Below are 22,205 nucleotides of genomic sequence, written 5' to 3'. Positions count from 1 at the left end.
GGAATTTTCTGTTTGTTTTGCCAAGGAAGCAAAAAGAGAATATTTTGTTAGATAGCATTTAAACACTTTTATAGAAAACAAACTAAAGCTGTAATCCTCTAAGTCTTGCAGGATCTCATTGTAAGCTTCCCAAAACATCTTCCTGACTGACACTTTTTTTAAAAAAAAAAAATAAAGCCTATCAGATTAGCATCATCTTGAAAATGAAGATCTTTGTTGCATGCCCAATTTCTACAAAACTTTGTTTAAAATGTGCATACCACCAAGATATTTTCCAAACACTATCATTACTCTCATAATTTACAGCAATTCAATGAAGAAACAAAGTTCTAAGAGTTAAAAAAAGCTGTCCATGAGTCTAGTGAGAATGGAAATTGTTATAAAATAAAAACTGATCAGGTATTAGAGAATCTGTAAGTCAAAAAAGGCAGTTTCAGTTTAATCTGCTAAGCATGGATATAACTTCAAACAGGAGCATTAAGAAAAGCTGATCAACAGCTATCTGGCACACTGCACACATAGAAAGCAGGAAATAGGGGCTGTGGCTGTACATTTTTCCAGAGTTTGTACTGAACTTGGCTAAAATATTTGGTCAGACTTCCAAAGCGGTCAATTCTACCTGATAAAACCCACAAGATTTGCAAGCTTAGACATATATGGTAAAGTTGTAATACATGTACCATGGCAACAGATCCCCCAGAAGACTGAATGGATGAGAATGAGTGCACAAACACACAGCCTCGATGATGGCCAAGCAGTGAGACACAAGTCAGTAAATAATTTAAATTTTTGTCATTCTATCTATGTATGGAATGTCACGTAATTTAGTTCTAAAATTTAGAAACTGCAAATATTAGAACAAAAGACCAAGAATCAATTCAACAAGAAGTAATAGATGCCATACTATGTAATACAAGTAATACACATTTTTCTTCTTCATTTCATTTAGAATGACACAGCAATGCAGAGCCTGGACAGTGTGCAACATTCACTATGTCTTCCCAAAACCACAAGCAATCCTGATCTTTTTCAATTCTCTACTTTTAAATTCCTGAACATTCTGACAGTTACCTATCACCTTTGCCTTTTTAAAGAAAAATAGTTTCAGTAAAATATCTGATAGCTTTTAAGATACCTTTAGATATTTTAGCATGAAAAAATACGTTTATTTTTTTGTTCTACTGATTCCTTCTGAACAACAAAAAAAAATAAAAATACAGATACACTTCACTCTGGAAATATGATAAATTCCTAGTGTTTACAGAGGATAGAGATGTCCTGGTGCTCACATTAAAGATTTAAGTGGTTCAGTTATACATTTTTTCACCTTTCTGACTAAATCTGCTTTACTGCTTGGATGTGCTTTCTTTAAAACAATAAATTTACATCTCTTGTACACATAGAGAAAAGAATCTTCTACATACATCTTCCTGGAGTCAAAAAGAAGCTATTAATCTGCTGTATGGAACCAGGGAACATGTGTGGGTGTAAGAAAAATGTCTGTAGGCACGAACAGAAGGGAAGGCTACAGAGATTACTGCAGCGTAACCACCCACATACATTTTATCAGAAAAGAGCAGCAGCTGAGTCATGGTGCTGACTTCCACCCAGAAGAGGGATTTTCTCTAAGCTGAGATACATTTCTGTGACGATTAATTTTTCATTTTCAGAAGATTGAATTTCCAGCATTTTGACGTCTAATTTGGAAATTTATAAATACATATCCTTATTCCGATTTGAATGGTTAATGCTACCCTCCCCTTTTTTGCCCAGTATCTCTACTGAGATTTTTGCTGAAATCCAAGGATGAAATAAAAAACATTTTCACAAAAAAATTGGTGGAAACTTCCAGGTCCATTGATTTCATATAATTCTATTTATTTAAAATATGAAGTACTTGTCATGTACTCGAGTTGGTTTTTTGATATAGTACAGGTATGCAGAGTTATATTAATCACAAAACCTTTACCAGCCCTGGAAATTGCTAAGACAGATCCAAACTCTGAACCTTGTTAGAAGCCTCTACTACAGAAATGTATCAAATCTGTTCCAATTGTTTGCTACAATGAAAAAAATTAATCTTTGCTGTCCAGCAACTTTCAAGGAGGTCAGCACCACCTTTCCTGCAACATTTTTCAAATTATAGGGAAAGTGGAAGAAAAAAACCCTCCAAATGCAAGGTTTAGAACTGCAAGAATTATACCATCATCATCAATGCAACCCCAGCAAAACTATTTTTTTAAAAGTCAAATGAACAAAATATACTCTTTGCTACCCAAAGACCTTTAATATTTTAAGACAGTTAACATACGGAGTGCAAGACTTGAAGATTCATTATAATTACTTAGCTAAAAAGTCTATGTTGGTATTTACGTATTTAATTCTAAGTTTGCTGGACTCCTGTGGGGATAAATATGTTTTGCTATTCGTTCTAGAAGCGTTTGAAAAGCAGCAAAGAAATAATAGTAAATAATAATTCACTGCTCTAACTGTTCTTTTTATTTTAATTCCACTGCTTTGTACAATGTCATGATATTCCACAAATGCACGATCTACCAAAAATAAGCTACTAAAAGTCAATCTTAGTGCATATACAGGAAATTAAAGAAGCATTTAAAAAATACCAGTTATTTTTACAATGTTCTTAGTGGAACATAAAACATGCATACATAGATCTTGGAATAAACACACTGCAATTCAGAATTTTAAAACAGACTACAAATTCTTCATTTTCCTACATTGCCCAGCATTACCCTGTTTTACAATAGCTTAATTTTTAAATTTTTCTTTTATTACTATTACTGAATGAAAGTTACCAGTTCTCCTTCCTTCAAACAAAGCTATTATGCATGCCCTGTGGTACACTAGTATAAAAAGATACAGCCCCAGAACACACAAGCAGAAATGCAATGCCATTACGGCCCAGGGAAGCATACACCACTAGCTTTCAGCCTTCTGGGCAGGCACCAACTGAGGAGGATTCAGCACAGGTTTGCAACACCTTAGTTGTGCCCTGCCCTGCAGTTGTTAATTTCCAGCCCCACTAACTCTCTGTGGCTTCTATTCCAGTTAGCCAAACTAGCATACATACGTTTATCTGAACTGTATTATTCCCCCTGTATCTGCATCTTAGAAAAACACGGCTCAGTTATGCAGGTATCTGACTAGGATTTAAGTCCACACGCTTCATTTCATGGAATTTCTCACTCACAGGATAATTCTTCTTTGCTAAATTTTAGAAATTCTGAAATTTCAGGGAGCTCCCTACATCTCATCATCAAGAGTATTCCTGATTTGTAATAAAACTAAAAAACAAAAAGGAGAAAATGGCTTTACCCGCAATTCCAGTATTTATTATAAATATGAAGTTGCAGTGTTTCTAAGAAATTTCCTGGGTCAATACCTGACCAACAGCCATATTTATCATCTGTATCAACCCTGCTCATCCTTACAGAGCTGAAGCCTTAACTCAAAGCTGTCCAACTCACAATTTCATACTGCTCCTGAATGATTGTGTCATTTCTAACACTGTGCCCTACGAATCAAGCAAAACCCAGTAACAAATAACTGGTTTGGATAAACCCTGCCATTTTAAAAAAAGGTGAATAAGCTGTTCAATACATTCTCCACTCTGCCATTAGGGTTTGCTTCTCTAATAATTCTTGCTCTTAACTGCAAAATATAATAAGCTGCTTAAGAGTGTTATTATTTCTTGCATATGATTCTGTCCTTAATCACAATCAGAAGTCAGATAAAAATTTTGAGATTATTAAAGTACGTTCCTTCTCCATGAGTATCTTGTAATATACTTTAAAAATTTAGTACTTGCTCAATCTGTCTTCTCCAAAGCTGAACGGCTGAAATAGTAAAAAAGTGCAAAACAAAGGGGCACGAAAAACTGGAAGAAGTTGATGCAAATTTCAAACACTCCTATGAAAATATGATTTCAATATTCTTCCAATTGTAAGTCACTAGATAACAGTTTAGAATGTTAGATATTACACTCCTTTATTTCTGTATAGTGCTACTCAATTACAGGGAACAAACTATGACCAAATTGCTACCAAAGTCTGTTTGTTAGTACATGTGAACCGATATCTATATTTAAGTACTATACACATATTTCCTTAATTTTATTATTTTTAAACACTAAAATGATGATAGGCAATCTGACAAGTCATTCTGGCTTTAAGGACAGAGTAGATCTAGGGATAAAGAGAAACATGAATGTGATCTAATAATAGACTCTTACAAATAAATATTCTAATGGAATACAAGCACTAGTACTTTCAACTTTCTTTGATACATTTTTTTAAAGAGGAAAAGCTAATGTCACACAGACAGCAAGAGCACAAGGAGAGAACTTTGAATTATGACAGCCTAAATACAAGTGATATTGCAGTTTAAATACATGGTAAAAGGATAATATATTCAGGTACTAAATGTATTCCAACATATCAGTGATGTATTGCGTATATCAATAACCTGTCATGAGAATTCTTTAATCCATTATTACAGCTTGACAAAGGACAATTTATTCTAGTTCATAAAGCAAATTAGCTACATGCCCTTTACAACAAGCTGAGTACTCCTAATCACTAGGAGCTAAATGACCAAAGGAAAAAAAAACACTCTGCATAAGACTGTGAGAGGGGAAGGCATGAGGAGAGGAAAGCAAAAACAAATCCTCAAGAAACATGTATTAGGAAAAACTTTGCTCTGCTATAAATGTGCGTATCAAAATGAACTGAGGGAGCAAAACAAACAGAGGAAAGAGCATATGACTGTTCAAAAGGAGTGCTTGATTTCTATTTTCTTGTGGTTTTTTGGTCTAACCATCATTTGTATTTACAATGCTATTCATAACAGGCTCTTGGAAGACTACAGAAATAAGAAAATATAATGTCCATTATTCCAATAGAAATGAATACCAGCAAAGGATCTATCAATGGCTAAGTAACAAACAAATTGCAAGTTTGCATCATTTGATGTATACATTGGTTTTTCCAAACAAGTGCTACTACTATAAACAGAGATGTACAGTTTCTCAAAGTGAAAAAGGTGTAAGTCAAACATACATTTATCCCACCAAAATACTGGAGAGGGCAGCTGAAATTTTTTTTAAAACAATACCTGCATTAGCTACACGGATATTTTATTTAGAAGTCAGAAAGGTAGTTCTGAGGAAATGTGTTTCAATAATGGCAAGCATTTTATTTGTTGGTATTCATTTTAAATGTACACTATGGATTATGTCACTCATCATTCTGTGATGTATTACTGATGCAAAAGTCTACACTAATTTTTCCACTAACTTTTCCACACGAGGACTCTAGAAAAAAGGAAGCCAAGCAGGAAAATAATTTCCGAACTGAAAATTCCCAGGGGACTCTGACTTTCGCATCCCTACGTGTACTGTTTTGAAAGGTAACAGACATCACAGTTGATTAATAATGGTTTGTAGGAAGTGAAACTGTAACAAATGTCGGAATGATCATCTGAATGGAGCTGCCCCCAGCCAGAGAGTGATGCTGAATCTGTAAAACCCTCTACTGACTTCTGTAAATTTTGTCTAGTAAATATTTTTATTTCCTTGAAGGGGCTTCGAAATTTGTTTTGTTTTGGCAGCATTTACCTTAGTTTATAGCTTACACTAGAAATTTATGAGCAACATGTCATAAGTTTTTCCTATTTGAAATAAAAGATGGCAAACTGAAGACAGGAGTAAGCTTTTCGAAAAATCAACTAATCCCCAAGAAGTGGTTTGAAATAATTATTTCAAAAGTACCAACTAGTAAAAATGTCATGACTAACCACATCACACTATTTCTCCAAAACATCATTGTTGGCACATGCAAATACTTAACTGCTCTTGAAGAAAAATTGCAAGAGTAAATAAACAGAGGTATTGTGACAGTATTGCCCATTTACTATTTATATCATTCATTGTCACTTGCAAATCTCCACAGTAACTTCATGCTAAATGATCCATTTTAATTTCAATGTAAGGGTCATGACAAAATGGTTAATAAAAAAAAAAAAAAAAAAAGACAATGACATGAAAAACACCAATGCTTTGATTTGTCCTCTTCACCCTTTCCAAATAATTTCAATGTTGCTTGATTCAAAGAAAAGCAAGTTCTGACACATTCTTAGTAAATAAAAAATTAAACTTTTAAATAGTTCTAGAAGTTTTCTGGGTTTTTTTTAAATAGTTAAGCCAAGTGACTGCACACTGACCTCAATCTGTATTTAGGAATATTAGTGGAGACAGCTGACAAAAAGAATTGTAAAAGACAGTAACTGTGCATCACCTTAACTCAGTTTAATTCAAGTTTGAACAGAAAATAAGCTATTCCATTTGAATAGAATAAAAGGACCTACGTTGGCAGGTCCTGTGTATTGGCAACTAAAAAGAATTCTTTTCTGAAAGTGCATGAATGATGACTGCATATTTATAATTTTAACTATCTGATCAAAGCTGTCTCTAATCAATTTATTTTCCATTTACATACTTAAAGAGCGTTACTAGACTTACAGTCGCGGATTTTTACCCAGAGTTTTCAGGCAGCGTTTCAGACAAAACAGAAGAATTTGTCCTCATTATGAAGAGCTGTTTTGCACCTTGGACAGCTCTTTCAGGAAAATATCCTTGGTTTACTGCAGAGGGAGATATACATAGGTACATAGCTTTACACACGTACACATTAAACCCTCTCTTCTTGGTGCACAAAATGAAATTCGTTTGGTATGCTAACTGGATTATTAGTTACAATACACTGCTGAAATGTAGATGCAGCAGAGATTTGACTTTGATCAACGATGCACTGTAACAAGCTGCTTTTGCTGATTAATATCATTTACTTTGATTTATATATTACACATAATCCTATTTTCCACCATGAAAGTTATTTGCTAAAGTCTCCAAACTGAAAATGTTCTCATCTTGAGGAGCAGGGCGTCTGGATCTAAAGAATTTCTAAATCATCTATCAAAGAACTATACTAAAATATCAACTAATTTAAGAAATACAAAAGCACACTATCTACTCCTGTAATGCTTTGTCAAAATAGAAAGTTTTGAAGAATCCTATTAGTAAATCAAAAATCCTGCAAGTTTAGGCATTTCAGTGTATGGTAAGCATACTGACTTTTAAAAAATTCTCTTCTGCTTACTCAAATTTTCATTTTGCTTCTATTAAGTTTTTAAAATAATTTTCTCTATCATATATTCTAAAACTACTAGTTCTGGCAATAGGATGACAGCAACATCTAACTCGCCGCCTGTCCAAGCTACAGATTTTAAAAGATTATTAATCTTTTCAATGAGCCAGCATGAAAAGTCAATGTTTACTTGTTCTGATGACAAAACTATATATGGCAACTTTACTATTCCTCATTCTGCTCTTTTTTGTGCAACTTCAGTACTTGCAAAAGCGCTATGACAAACCTGCAAACAAAATAATCCAGCGGAGATCCTGTGTACCACTGACTGGATCCTCAGTTCAGCACCTAGACAGCCTGCCCAACAAGGTGACACTCCCTTTCTGAGATGTGGCTCTACACTTATTGCAGTCTGAAATAAGACCACTCAGCCATCACTTTATAACTTCATATACAAGGACATAAATACACCAAGTATCATATAAACAATAAACTTCTGGTTACATCTGGATATTGCAGATAACATAAGATCTAACGTTAGAAGAATATCTCGGCTATTCTGAGCAAAAATCCTATCACTGACAAATACAGTAAGATTTAAATTCTTCAAATTCTTTGAATACTTCACCAAATAATTGAAAAAGGGCCAGTAAAAGCATTTTTTTAAGCTATTTAACATTTATAAACATCATCGCCTTAGGTAGGATCTCCAGATACAAACAACCCTGATAACATATCTGAAAATTTATTTTAGTCTCTTTTAGAACTACTGCTTGCCCCTTGAAAATAAATGTTTTCTCAGTATCAGTTAGGTTTGCTTCCCTCCAAACACTCATCTGAAAATTCACGAACTGGAAACAAGCATTTAAACGAAGTAACACGTGCTTTAAATCTTACACTAGTGTTTGTTAAGCAGTTACGTGCACAAAGTCTCCCTACTACTTTGACTGACAGATAGCAGTTTGCCATATGTTTTTTTTCAAAGGTTGGAATTCTGCTCCACAGAAAGCATCATAAATGCATTGTTCTAAATCATCCAAATAAGAAATAACTAACAAATGCTCAGGAAAAAGCCTACATTAGGCCAACAAGAAACTACCTCCAGCATAGCAAACCAGAAAATACAGATTTAATTATGCTGTTACGATGTAAAAAAATCACACACAACCTGGATTTCAGAGTAATGGTACCTGTTGTGTTTATTCTACATCAACAGCTTTCCAGAGTACTGTTCTTGAAATATATGGATATTATCACCAAGGGACTTGGACAACTCACCTGCAAAAGCGATCACATTTTAATCTGAAAGCTACTTGGGACCTGATATGTCAGCAGTGCACCACCTAACAGCCAAAGATGGGGGGATCTCAGATGTATACTTCTAATGGGTCACACTAATCAGGAAAAACAAACCAAAACAAAACCCCACAAAAAAACCAAAACTAGTCCAAACAAACACACACCACCACTACCCCACCCAACCAAAAAAAAACCAAAACAAAACAAACCCACAAAAAAACAACCCAACAGAAAAAAAACATAGAAAACAACTTTTTGGATAGGCCTTCTAACGAACAAAAGTCTAGACAACCACTGCAAGACTTCAATTGAAAAAGACTGCCATAAGATCCTCACCAACCTGAAGAGACCTGCAGTTTGCTTCTACCCACTCATTTCATGAACAAAGACAAATCCAGTGGAAGTTATTTTAACAGAAATATGTAAACCTTAATACACAGTAATTACACTTTATACTTGTGTCTCTCTTGACTCCTCTAAAGTACGACTACTGCCAAGAAAATTAATCTTACACTCCTGTATATTGAATTGCTGCTGGTTTATACCAGATATTTCTTCCTTAGTAAGAAAATGAATCAGCAAAAAAATTCTAGAACATGGGTCCAGCTAAAAGAATTTAGATAGAGCACAACCTCATACAAAACGCTGAAGCTCTGAATCCCATGCCTTTGATCGTTACAACCCATGTGAGAGATCCTCCGTGTGACCTGTCTTCAGAATAGCTGCGTGGCTTCCAGTGGCACAGTGAAAGAGCCTCCTTTTATCGCACTGCAACCCAACAGCACCAGGGCAGGAAAACTACAACCACAGAAGTATTATCTATCTGGACAACATACATCAGTGAAAATTCCTACAAATATTTTCTTTAAAATAAATTATGCACACATATATACAAATACACCCTTCATCATGTTAGCAAACTACTGCTAAAGCAACTTTGGTGACAAACACCTTACCTGGGAACCACCTATAATGCCCAAACACTTATTCCCCACGAAGGGTTATGTCACATAGACAGCTACGGTAACAGTCCTGGCTATCACTTGTGATCTAACCACATGCATCTGTGTCAGAATTTTCTGCTCTGTTATTTCTTCTCAGCAGTTATATCAAAATACAAATCCAGTTTCTTCAGTTTTACTTCTCATGATGTTTAAACTTAATGATATTTTGGGTTGTTAGCAGAACTTCTGATTTATGAATGCTCCCCAGAAGGATTTTTGTTTTTCAGCTGTTCACACAGGTGTAGATGTGTTTACCGTAAAACAGGGTTGGTAACAGCACTTTCTTCCCAGGCAAAACAGCAGCCTTGACACAGACGTCTCCTATTTCACTCCAAATAAGTTCATTCCACCGGACAGCCTGTTTCTGTCACCAAGGAGCATGCACTCCTCCACGACATATTGATTTTAGCTTTGTCATATACTGGGATTTTTTTGTTTGTTTTTCTACTAATTTACTCTGTGTCTATGAAATTAAGTGTCCATTCCCCTTAAACTAGAAATTACATTAACTAAACTTCAGAAACCCCACATTTGTTTGCATGCATTATCTATGCAAGGATCCACAGCACATGTCCAACTTTTGCTTGTATTCATGTGTAGAAGCAAATCACATGTGCATGCAGATGGCTACAAGCAAATGCACCATATTTACCAAGCCAACCTTTTAAACATTTTAAATGGAATCTTCAGTATTATTTTTATAGCAAACAAAGGTTTCTGCATAGGTAGTCCATTACAGATGGAAAATTTTAAAAGCAAACAAGGAAAGAGGAAGTATCTGCCCTCTTTACCTTAAAGCATAATATAGCTGACTCCCTAGAGGACCTTCTAAGAGCAGATAAATTAGAACAACTGTTGATGCTCCAGCAGTGACTTGTGACCAGCTGATTTAAAATACAATTAATATTATTTATAAAACTACAAACTGTTTAATTCAGAAGACTGTTTTATAGAAATGTCAAAAGATTTTCTGTTATTTTAAGAGTAATGCCTACCCATTTAAACCTCATCCCAAATATGTAAATATTATTTTATTCTAAAGTTTTAAAAGAGCTACTATAAACACCTTTGTCATTTATTAATATCTATTGTATGCAACATGAATTTATATAAGACTCAGAAACACTAATTTTGGTTACTGCTGCAAAGACAAAGGCATCATCAAATAAATAATTTTTCCTAATTAAAAATATTCCTGTGATTTTTATTTACCTCAAACAGTAGATGGCTAAGACAACAAGTCCCAAGTAAAGCAAGTTCTGTAGTCACACCACATTATGTAATCACATTGCCATTTGTGAAATTGGACTTATTTATCGTGTTGTATGATAAAACCTTTTTATTGCCTTTCCAGAACCCCCAATCTGAGATGATGGCTTTTCTAATATTAACCATTTTTTGGTCCTGCAAAGGAAAGAAACTTTTGAATTCTTTTAAAGCTTTCTTAATGATGAACCATGACAAAACGTGCAAATACACAGAAAGTTTTCATTGGAAATGATCTTCAAAGCGAAGTAAATCTTTGAAGCAATCTAAGAGGTAATGAAAGAGTACTCAATCTTCCTCCTGGAAACCATCCTTTTGTTTCTTTAAACAAAATGTGACTTCAGTGATTGTGCCTGATTTCATATTGCAGTTCATTCTACTAAATCTGTATTGTCTCAGTAGAATTATTACCACATTTTATTAGTAGGAAATCAGAAGTAATAAACAAGAAACAAGGTTATACAAACAAAACAAACTCAGAGCTCAGAGCTACAGATACAAATACAAGAAAGTCATGTTGCTACCTTGGTTTTAATTTAAAAACCAGCACCAATTTTTCTCTCATTTGGAATTCACTTTAAATCATAAAACTAAAATAAGAGGCATTTCACCTTCTGCTTTTTTCCCCCAGGCTTGTCTTTATCCCCCACACAGAGTCACCCCTGTTTCTCCTGTGAGAAGTCAGTATTATTGGAACAGAAGATCTTGGCATCTGCCCCAATGGTCAACAGAAAGTGGTAAGAGTGTAGCTCTGCAGATTTCAGCCCCTACAAATCAGGCAATTTAGCAAAAAAAAGTCAATCTTTCATAAACAGTATTAGATTTGTAAGGTCAAAAGGAAGAGGTAAAGCTACATCTTGCACCAGAGAACCCCTTTATTTTTAGAGGTGCATGGGAAGAGTCTCTAACCTTGCACTCACTTCTCAAACACCTACTCAGAAAGTTACTGGGATACAGATGCTTTTGACGCCTAAAGACAGGGACGCATCCACACACAAACATAACTTGGGGTTTATTATTAGCTGTGCCATAAGCTTTCTTTACATCTTTTCCACACTCACCTTCTTAGCAGACACCAAAGTAATTATCTGTAGAAGCTTTCCAATAAGCTGCACACGCTGTTGATATTTTGGTTTATGACTGTTTATATTCAATTTGAAGTTACATAAAAGCATGCTCCCTATTCTAATAATGCCTGTTTAACAAAGAAACAAGTGCTGCATACAAGATGAGACGATTTAGCTTAAATCAGAAATACAGGAGGCTAAAGGTTACTATTGCAATAAAGAAAGATGTATCACTAGGCTGTTGGAGAGTGCCCAGCTCTGACTACAAAGCACAAATTGACTCCAGAGGACACAATACTGCCACGCCTAAGGAAATAAAACCAGGACTCCTGTCAGGCTTTCCCCCGTTTGTCCTTGTTCTGCTGATGTTCACAATGTGTCAAATCACTTCTTAAAAACACATTATATGGTATTTTGTGACTGTGTTTCTTAATGAGTTTTAGAACTTTTCCTCACTTTGTGCAGTGGAAACAACTTCCTATTACAGTTTTAAATATTCATGAGCAAACTACCTATTACATCTTTAAAGAAAAATTTCTAAATTTTTATCTGTTCAATGTGAGACTCCCTAATGCTTACTCCCTCACAGTTTACTTCTGTAACGTCAAGATTTTTTAAAATTGGGGTTTAGGACAGGAAATGATAGCTTTTTTTTTTTTTTTCCTTAAAAGTCCGTACCATGTTTAATCAATTTCTCTGCAATACATTTATAAAAATATTTTAGTATGTTATAACCTGTAAAAAGAAACAATTAATTAAATTAATTTCTTAGTTTATATCAAATCATTTTATGTGGGCGCATTAGAACAGAATTTAAATATTTCAAAGATTTTACCTGAGGCTCTGGTAATATTTTTTAAATTAATCACCTGATAAAAATTCAAGGGAATGCATGTATTTTAAAATATCTTTTAATAACTCCTACTAGCAATCAGGGTATATGATGCACTATAAACACCAATACCCTATTGAGATACAAGACTACAGAGATCAAATGGTAAATCAAGCAAGATCAGACATGGAACAGTCATTAGCAAAAGCTAAAAGATAGTGCATTTTAATGGCTGGACTAAAACTGCCTTTTGTAACAACTTCTGGCACCTGACCAGCTGATGGCGGCACATGATGGTTGTGTTCTCCCTATCTGCTACTTGGGTGGCGGCAAAAACCAGATGATCATACTTTATTAGACACCAAACATCCCAGTTTGTTGTTTGTTTTGTTTTGTTTTTTTAAACAGGGAAAAATACATTTATGCCTCTATCTGCACAAGCTGGTACTAAGTCCCTACTTTCCACTCTGTTCTCCTGTCCCTCTCATATGCGGAGAGCACACAAAAAATGGGCTGAGACCAAGCAAACAGGTGTTCAGAGGTGAAAATAATGAAGAGAACATTGCCCCCAGTCCTTCCCAGCTGTATTTAAGCAACAACATTGTGACATCTCATGTGTCTTTTACTTTCTTCGATCACACACAAACGGGAAGAAGAATAAAGATACCTGTAGCATGCAGAAAAAATAGAAAGGTTCTTCCAAACCTAGTTTCATATTCTTCAGCACTGTCTACCGGACCAATCCATTAACTAAATGAATCCCACCGACATTTGCAATTCAAAAAGGAGTACGGAGGTATACCCTGGCAGCCCTGGGCAGTGACGTCACCCTGCCAGCCTGCTTGCAGATGGGCAGCCGCAGTCGCAGCACGGGCCCTAGGCATCCCACACTACTGCCTGCCACACCTGAAGCAGAAGCCACCCAGCCTTACCTACCGCTGAGGGCCAGCCCTGTTCTGCTGTAGGCACCACAGCTCTGCAGGAAAACCAGCAACAGCCTATTTGGATTTAAGATTCAGTGCCTTCTGAATTAAACATTCTTATCACTTTTGCTTGCAAATATATTAACAAGGATTTGACCTTAGTCACCAACTTTTTGTTAGTGTATTTGCCAACAAGAGTTCATTAATATTTCTCTTTCAGCCAGGTAGGACATGCTTGTGGTGAAAGTGGCTATTGTAAAATTAACAAAGTCTTTACCCTTTCTGCAAAAGCTAAAACTACAGTTCACGCTACCATGAATACCCATCATTTCCCTCCTCCAGCTGGCTGGCTGAAAGCACTCTAGCTTTCCTCTGAGAAGTCAGGTTTGACTCAGCACAGATAAAGCTGTTTAATTAGCAAAAGCAGCAGTGCAATCAAGCAAGTAGTTTGCATTCCAGACCAGGGTATGATGCTGTTCTCCCACCCACAGTGTCTGTGAAGTCTTATCACCTCATTACACATTTTTTTCACTCCACAAGGTAAGTAGTCTCATCTTTGGAAGCACTATCATTATCCCAGGTAACACTGACTTTGTAATTTATTGCTTCACTTTTTGTCATCCACAACACAGCTTTCTTCGTCAATTTACTCTTTTCCATTCTTTGCAACTTTTCCACCCACTTCTAATTACCCTTTGCTGCTGTGTTCACTCAACCAGGTCTAGAATCTCTCCATAGAGGTTCTATACCCAAATCTGCCTTCATGTGTTTGTTGTTCTCTTCTTCAGACACAAGTTTATACTCAAACATGTATTTTCACTACAGTCTTACTGCAATTTTTAATGCACATTGCAGTGTACCTTATCTACGAACGTATAAAAATTCAGATCATCAGTCTATTTCAATTATATTGAAAACAGATTTCTGTAGTTTAGAGCACTCACAATGGGTAGGCTAAAGGAATGAATACTGCGGGTAACTATTGCATGGTGCTATTAAGAACTGGGTACTAAAAATGCATACCGTTAAGTCACTACTTTAAGAATTCATTTATACTGTGAGAATATTTAGCATGTATCTTCTGGAGAAACACAGTTTCTGCAACAATGTGTAGTCTTGCAGCATCCTAGTGCTTACAGAAGGGCAAATAACATCCATTTAAAACATACAGCCCAAAATACAGTAAGTCCTCTAGAGACACTTTTTAAAGACAAACAATAATACAGTTTTTAATAACCTTTTGTTTCATACTGTTTCCATTTCAACAGATTACAGTTTGCCAAATCATTATCAAATTCTGAATAGATTATAGTAGAATTTCTTATTTTATTTGGGTCTAAAGTCTACAAAGCAAATTATTATTCATTTTATCTCTCACTTGTTACTTGAAATATACCTACCTAAAATCCATTATTTCCTTGCCAATTCTTCCGTTCCTTTCTATTAAGGCAAACTTTAAAAGAAAACATTGGAAAGCATTTGGTTTTTATTACTACTCATTCAACTAAACATATTACTAGCAGTTTCATTAAGCTTCAGAGAAGTTTCTGTGGTGTCTTCATAAATAAAGGAGGAAAAAAAAAATGTTTCACTTGGACTCTCGAGCACAGAGGACAAGGACAGGATGGGGGATGACACCAGATCCAATCTGTCCAAATTCACAGTCAGCATCTCTCATACACTAAGTTGCCTACAATAATGTTAGAGCATGTAAGAGCTTGTTTAGACAGAGCAATACACTGAGTATGGAGAATAAAGTGTTTTCCACTAAAAGCTTTTTTATTCTTTATATATCTAGTCAAAAAGGTAGTAACTCTCACTGTGTTTTGTTATTTATATAACATAGCCAAGAATTACACATGCCAGAAACTGCAGATAAACAGAAAAAAACTCAGCAATTTTTTCTTAGATCATCTTAAAATACTAGCACACAGATTGCCTGGTGCAGAACTGTATCAGCTGGCCATTTCAGAGAACAGACGTGAAATACAACTTGCATCAGATTGCTGTAAACTACAATTCAGGTTTGTTAACACATTACACGTTTCAGTTAGTTCAGCTGCATGCCACTATTCTCAAGTTATTGCGCAGCGTAGACCTAATATTTAAAAAACAGACAAAGAACACTTAACACGGCTCAATGAGCTACACTTCCACCCCTTCGGAAGAACACAGTCAGTTGTTCACACTTGATGAGGAGACAGAGCTCAAAATAAACTTTACCTTGCTTTGCAGAAACTCACGTTGTTCCACCTGTGTGCCTGGGCGCATCCTCCCAGCCGGCAGAGATGTGTTGCTTGTGCTCGTGGCAGCCCCTGCTTACGCCTGCACCTCTCCTATAATTATGTTGCTATTTTGATTGCAAAAAATGGAGACCCCTTAACGCAGAGCTGAAAACTGCAGTGCGTGCTGGGAAGCAGTACTGATCTAATCACCTGGTTGTAAGAAGCTGTCTAAGCACATGCTGTCTTCAGGTAAAACGCCAGCTCCTTTTTGAGTACTAGGAGCTCAGTCCAGAGGCCATTAGACTGCAAGACATCCAGATTTTTTAAAGATTCAGATGAAATCTCACAAAGATAATTTCAAAATATGAACTCTTTATATGAAGCAAAAACTAGAGAAATCAAAGTAAAATCTTTATCGCTCTTGCTCAGTTTTAGGGGTTTTAAGGAACCTTTTACTTTGAAAGGTGTTACACCAAAGACAAGGTTGTTTTTCCTTTGATGCTAGGAACTGCTTGTTGTGAAAGGCACAGGAGTGTCTTAATTAGCATTTAAAATTAATAAAAGTAACTTGCTATACGTCTTCGCTGCCTATATAAAATATATATATATTGATAAGGTTACCTTTTCTTTAAACTCATTGCCTGAAAGCATATCTCTACACTTAGCCAGTCTTAAGAGCTTCGACCTTTCTAAACTCAGTTTCATACCTCTGCAGCAGAGCTGTCCCTTGCTTTGACTTGCTTTCAAGAACGTCTCCCCTTCAGCCCCTAAATGAGTGCCAAGGGATCTTTTCAATCGCTGCACACACACACACCCCCCCTCCCGCAGTCACTACTAGTTCCACGCCTGCCCATCCTGCCCATGCCCTGGGTTTCCCTCCCCCTTTTACACTGTGCCTTTATGCTCTGTCCCAGTGGCACTGTGCTGTGCTGTCCCTCCAGGCAGTGCCATCCCCCAGGACTAGAGAGCGCTCTGGCAAAGCACTTGTCCTCATTCAAGCATTACTAAAATCTAAGTGATGCCCTCTAAAATGGGAAAACTTGCTAGCCAAAGACTTCTACTGAATGCAATAAATACTGCAGCTACTAAATTAACATGTTACTATCAAATAAGGGAAATCAGAATTTTAGTTCAACTACAGTTAGGAAATACTAATTAGTTATGCACAACTGAACCATCCCTAATTGAACAGAAAAACTGCAATGAATTGTCCTTGTAGCAGTATGCAAGCTGTTCGGTCGTTGCCCTGACATATAACAGCCACAAACATAGTTTTAATCAAAATTGTTTTCCACCTTCTAGAAAATGCAAAAAAAAAAAACCCAAGAAACCCATTCTGCTCACTTCAGTAATTTTTTATATCATAAGCCAGCATTTTTCTGCAGTGCCAGTACTGTTCATATTAAAAACATTTATGATGAGCAATATCTGCCCATAAATAACTCAGTAATTTTAAAACAGCAAGTTTGCTCTTCACACAGCAAATTTGGAAGGAAATTATCTCTTGGGCCTATCACAAGATGACAAACTACTAAAGCAGTAAACATTACAAAAAAATGCATAATGCTCTGGGGAAAAAAAAAAAAAAAAAGGTGCTGATACTTATAACAAGATTTGTGCTTAAAAAATACAAGAACAAAATTTTTCCACTTGATTCTTTTTATAGTTTCATCACTACTGCCAATGAGTCTTATATTCAAGCTTTAAAGCACAAGATAGACAAAGCAATAATTAGTTTTCAATATTGAAACAGCTTTCTAAATATTACACATAAGATTTTAATAATGATAATAATCTATATACACAGTGTTTTGGCACTTTGCCACTGATGTATGGCCTCTAATCAATCACTTGTTCAGCACTGAATATTCAGTACATTTTGTATACAGAACAAAATGGTTATTTTCTAAGGAAATTAAATACATTTTAAAATAAACTCATCTAGCTGAAAATTTGGGACACAATGCAGACCAATAGCTCGGAAAGGAGAATTAAAAGAAAAGGTTAAGCAAGCTGCCTAGATTTTAATTTAGCTCTACCACTAGCCTCTTGGGTGACCTTGAAGAAACTGTTTTACTTCTTAGTTTCCTCCATTTGTAAAGATATCAACAAAGATACCTAGAACCATAAAACCATCATGGAAGTCTATTACAAAAAATCATTATTAAACCTAACAAGTGGTTCTTGAAGCCTTCCCCTCCCCAATAGAACCATTAAGTGTCTGTGAATCAGACACTGTTCCACTACGTTTTAAATACTTTGTAAGGTTCTCAACTGCTGCGTTAACTCAGAAAAGGGTTCTGGCCATCAGTGAAGGGACTGAAAATGTTCTTTTCATCTTCAGCTGCATACTGAACAGACATGACATTAAAATGCGTAAAGAACAGGCCAGAAAATAAAATCAGCTTCTCCAGTGCCTTTATATAAATGAATAGTACTGTTCCATTTGAAGGAGTGTTTGCAGTACAGGTCACCCCTTCTTTATGGTGATATTCTAGAATGACAGAAGGTTTCAAAGACAATTGGAAAAAATGATCGCTAGTTGTTTTCTTTCACCTTTGGACCAAAGGATCATTTATTGAAGGTGACTAATTATTCCATGAGAACCAGCACAACACAGAGTGCTTGTCGTGGATTTGTCTCTGGCAGTTGACTAGAAGCTTTAGTCTGTTTTCATTTTTCTCTTATATACTTGCCACTGAGGCATGTAAGCTACTAGCTGGTAGGAAGTCTTCATCTGTGTAGCTGCAAGCTTCCAAAGAACCTGTAGGAAAAGAACTGTCTTCCACATCTTTGAGAGTGTTACTGGAGAAAGGAGTATGGTTTGACACGATGACTGCTTTTGCTCTCTTTCCTTAAGGAGTTAGATAATATAACATGGTCAAAACATACAAATTAGTACAGATAAGTTAATTTTCCCCGTTTTTCCCCTATACTATGCCATAAAAGTAAAGATACTGAAAAGGAAAATTTCGAAAGTTGTAATAGGACAAACTTCTTAAGGTAAGAAAATGATAAAAGAAGTCACTAAGATCAGGATAAAAAAGGCAAGTAACAACCGAGCATTTATTTATATGTAGAATACCCCATATGAGTCCATTAGCGACATTAAAAATAATGGGTTACTAAATCTGACTTAAAATATGAGTCACTGTCTAATAGAAGTAAAATACATTAGAAACCAAGTGTCCTTTTGATGCTAGAGGTAAGAGGCAATATCCTTGGCTGAGAGATGAAGGTGCTTAGTGCTTTCTCTGGCCCTTGCTACAAGGAGAATACTGAATTAGTAGGATTTCAGTGTGATCCAGTCTGAAATTCTTTTATTTCTACTGAAAAGGCAATCCAAAAGCAATACATACATCTTCAATTTAAGACAAATACAATGCAGCTCAAAACATTACAAAAACAAACGCCCGGTGTATGATCTTCCTTTCAGGGTTAACATAAAACAACTGAAATTGTTTCTTAGGAGGCTCGAAGAGATTTATTTGGTAGTGATTTTCTTGTTATTGACAGGGTTTGGTTAGTGTACCACATGACAGCAGCTCTACATAACTCATCTTGCTAAACCGTACGTCAGTGCATCGTACTAGGTAGGGTAACTAGTGTGGGAGCCATTGACATTTATCTACTGACATCTTTCAATATTTTTTTTTTTCGAATTACCATTCATATTCCATTTTAGCCCCTACAGTCAAATTCTACAGCAGTTCGATATATGTCAGTAAGGACATCCATACTTCAAAGGTACGAAACAAACTTTTCTGCATGTATTATCACAATACACATATATATTTTCCAAAATTTATTTTAAAATCTTCCCTTAGAAAATTATTATCTTTTTAGAGGGGAAAGAGACAGTACAACAACAAACTGTTCTTTCTAGAACTACTACATATCCATGTCACATACTACGAGAAAAAAATAAAAGGGGAAAAAAGAAAAAAAAAGAAAAAAATGGGAAAAAAAAAAAAAAGAAAGCAGACATGAGTAACCTTGCGTGTTTTGCATCTAGTCTCCTACTCGGAATGCTGTTGGTGGCATTCACCATGCAGAGGTTTAAAAGCTTTGCTATTGCTGACAGACTGTGTTAATTTTGGGTGCATTTATCAAGTATGTAAAACATGCCATGTTTATAATACACAGGATGGCTTCGGTAGGTATAGAAAAATTCTACCAGAAACAAACTTCATGAACATAGACAGTTATTTAATTTACCAAGCAAAAATTTGTGCTCCACAGAATATTAAATAAATAGATGTATCTGCAAGGCAGCGAGCAGTGTCCATGGATGCATCTCTATGACGTAGGTACAGAGGCTGTCTTAGTCCGGCAGATACAGTCACCTCGGGTTTTTTTTTTAAAAAAAACAAAAACAAAACACAAAACCCAACAAAATACAGAAGGAAAACCCAAAAAAATGTAAGAGGTAACGTTATCTTAATATTAATAATGTATCTGCTATAGATAAAGGCTTACATTTTTGTTTTAAGTATTTTATTAAAGTACCATTTTAAAGCAAATTGTATGAAGTCATAGAAGTGTACGAGTTCATCTAGACAGTAAGGCTATAAATTTGAGAAGCTGACAATAAGATCACAAGCTCACCATCCATTACTGAATGATGTCAGAATTATAAGAACAGACTCATTTTACTCCGTATTATTTTAAGGCACTATTAAGACCTTATATACTGCAACCAGCAACAGCGCCTGAGACGATTCACAGCTTGATGTGTAAACACACGTTATAGGGAAACAAGTTAGGGTACAATATATAGGTAGACATCCTTCCTGTAAAATACAGCACCCACCAGAGTCGTATGTGATAAACAGCTCTGAAAAAGCTATAACCTCTCCTACTGGCAGCAGCCAGGCACGGGAAGAAATGATCTGGCATACAAGTTTCATGTTTTGTAAATCCCACATTTTTTTTAATGAGGCTACTGGAGGCAAAACACCCAGCCCCAGACAAAACCTGTGAAGTGTATTAACCTAATTGCACAAATTCCCAAGGTTAAGGTAAAACTGAGGGCTGGTCCTCAATATCCTGAAGGACCTTCACCCAAACGCGCATTTTAGACGCTGCAACAGAAGCGGTGGGATCTGCGTGAAAACAAGCCCGCTCGTAAATATGAATTAACACACGTAACGGTACAACCACACACAGTGCAAAACAGAAATCCGTGCCTAAAACACCTAAATCCTACCTGCACCTCTACGTGAGCGCTTTATTTCCCTAGAGAACACAGGATGTGCCTTTTCAGGGCGGTAAATACGTTTTATTTAGTGTTTTGACGGAAAACGGCTCTCATTCCTAGTCAGGCAATGCAGGGTTTGCAGGTTTTTGCTCCATCTTCCAGTCCGTAACGCTTCGCTTCAGCCCCGCGGCTGCCGCCTGAGCGCGGCCGGGCGGCGGGGGGACGCTGCCCGGCGGCGGAGGGACCCTGCCCGCGGCCCCCCCGCCGCCTCCCCGGCCCCGGCCCGCCGCACCGGGCAGCCTCGCCCGCCGGGGCCCGCGGCGCGGGTCGCCGCCCCCCCGGTGAGCCCACGCCCGTCGGGGAAGGGAGCGCTGAGCGGGGCCGGGGCCCGCGGGGAAAGGGACCGCAGTGTGAGGGGGGGCACGGGCGGGCGGGAAGGAGGAGGAGGGCGCGGAGGGGCATGCGGAGGCGCGGGGGCACCTACCAGTCCGTGTGCGGCTCGTCGATGACCAGGAGCAGCTTGAACTTTCTGCCGGCAGCCGAGGAGACGGCGGAGGAGGCGTCCACCAGGCCGGCCGAGGCCGCCGTCTGCTTCACGGCGTTCGAGAGGGAGCTGAAGAAGCTGCTGCCCGTCGACTGCTGCGGCGGCGGCGGCTGCTGCTGCTGGGGGGGCGCCGACTGCGGCGGCTGCCGGCGCTCCGCCGCCGGGGAGGCAGAGGCAGGGGCCGAGGAGGCTGAGGGGGGCGGCGGCGGCGGCTGCTGCGGCTCCGGCCGCTGCAGGTCGGTCATGTAGCCATTGGGCAGGTTGGCGATGAAGCTGCTGTCCGAGAGCCTGCGCCGCAGAAAGTTCATCATCTGGCCGGGCTCGGGGCAGGCGAGGCTGAGGCTGCGGCTGTGGCGCGGGGCGGGCGGCGGGCGCCGCGGCGGGGCTCAGCGATCCGCAGGCGGGCTCGGTCGCAGCCTCACTGCCGGCCGCGGCGCGCGGCGCTGCCTCCCCCCTCCGCAGCGCGGCCGCCGCCGGCCGCTCCCGCCCGCCTCTAGGGGGCAGCCGCGCGCGCGCCGCCGCCCCGCGCCCGCCCTCACACGCCCCCCGCTTCCCGCCGCCGCCGTACCGGAGAGCCCGCGGGGCAGCGGCAGAGCGAGCGGGGCGCCCGGCGGGGGCTGCGCCCTGCTGGGGACGGGCGGGCGGGCACTCGCCCGCGGCGGCGGCGCCCGGTGAGGGGAGA

General features: G+C 38.0%; 1 protein-coding gene across 1 annotated transcript in view; it reads right to left on the bottom strand.

Moving 5' to 3' along the window:
- SYN2 (synapsin II) overlaps positions 1-21,980 on the bottom strand; it is a 191,284-nt gene extending 169,304 nt beyond the window's left edge. The window contains exon 1 of the mRNA XM_074914213.1: positions 21,464-21,980. Within this exon, the coding sequence (XP_074770314.1) occupies positions 21,464-21,834 (371 nt within the window). The 5' untranslated portion in view covers positions 21,835-21,980. The remainder of the gene's footprint in view (positions 1-21,463) is intronic.
- Positions 21,981-22,205: the final 225 nt, after the last annotated feature.

Source organism: Athene noctua, chromosome 10, assembly GCF_965140245.1.
Source record: "Athene noctua chromosome 10, bAthNoc1.hap1.1, whole genome shotgun sequence".
Lineage (NCBI taxonomy): Eukaryota > Metazoa > Chordata > Aves > Strigiformes > Strigidae > Athene > Athene noctua.
Note: the sequence above shows the minus strand (reverse complement) of the source record. Positions and strands in the feature narration are given on the sequence as shown.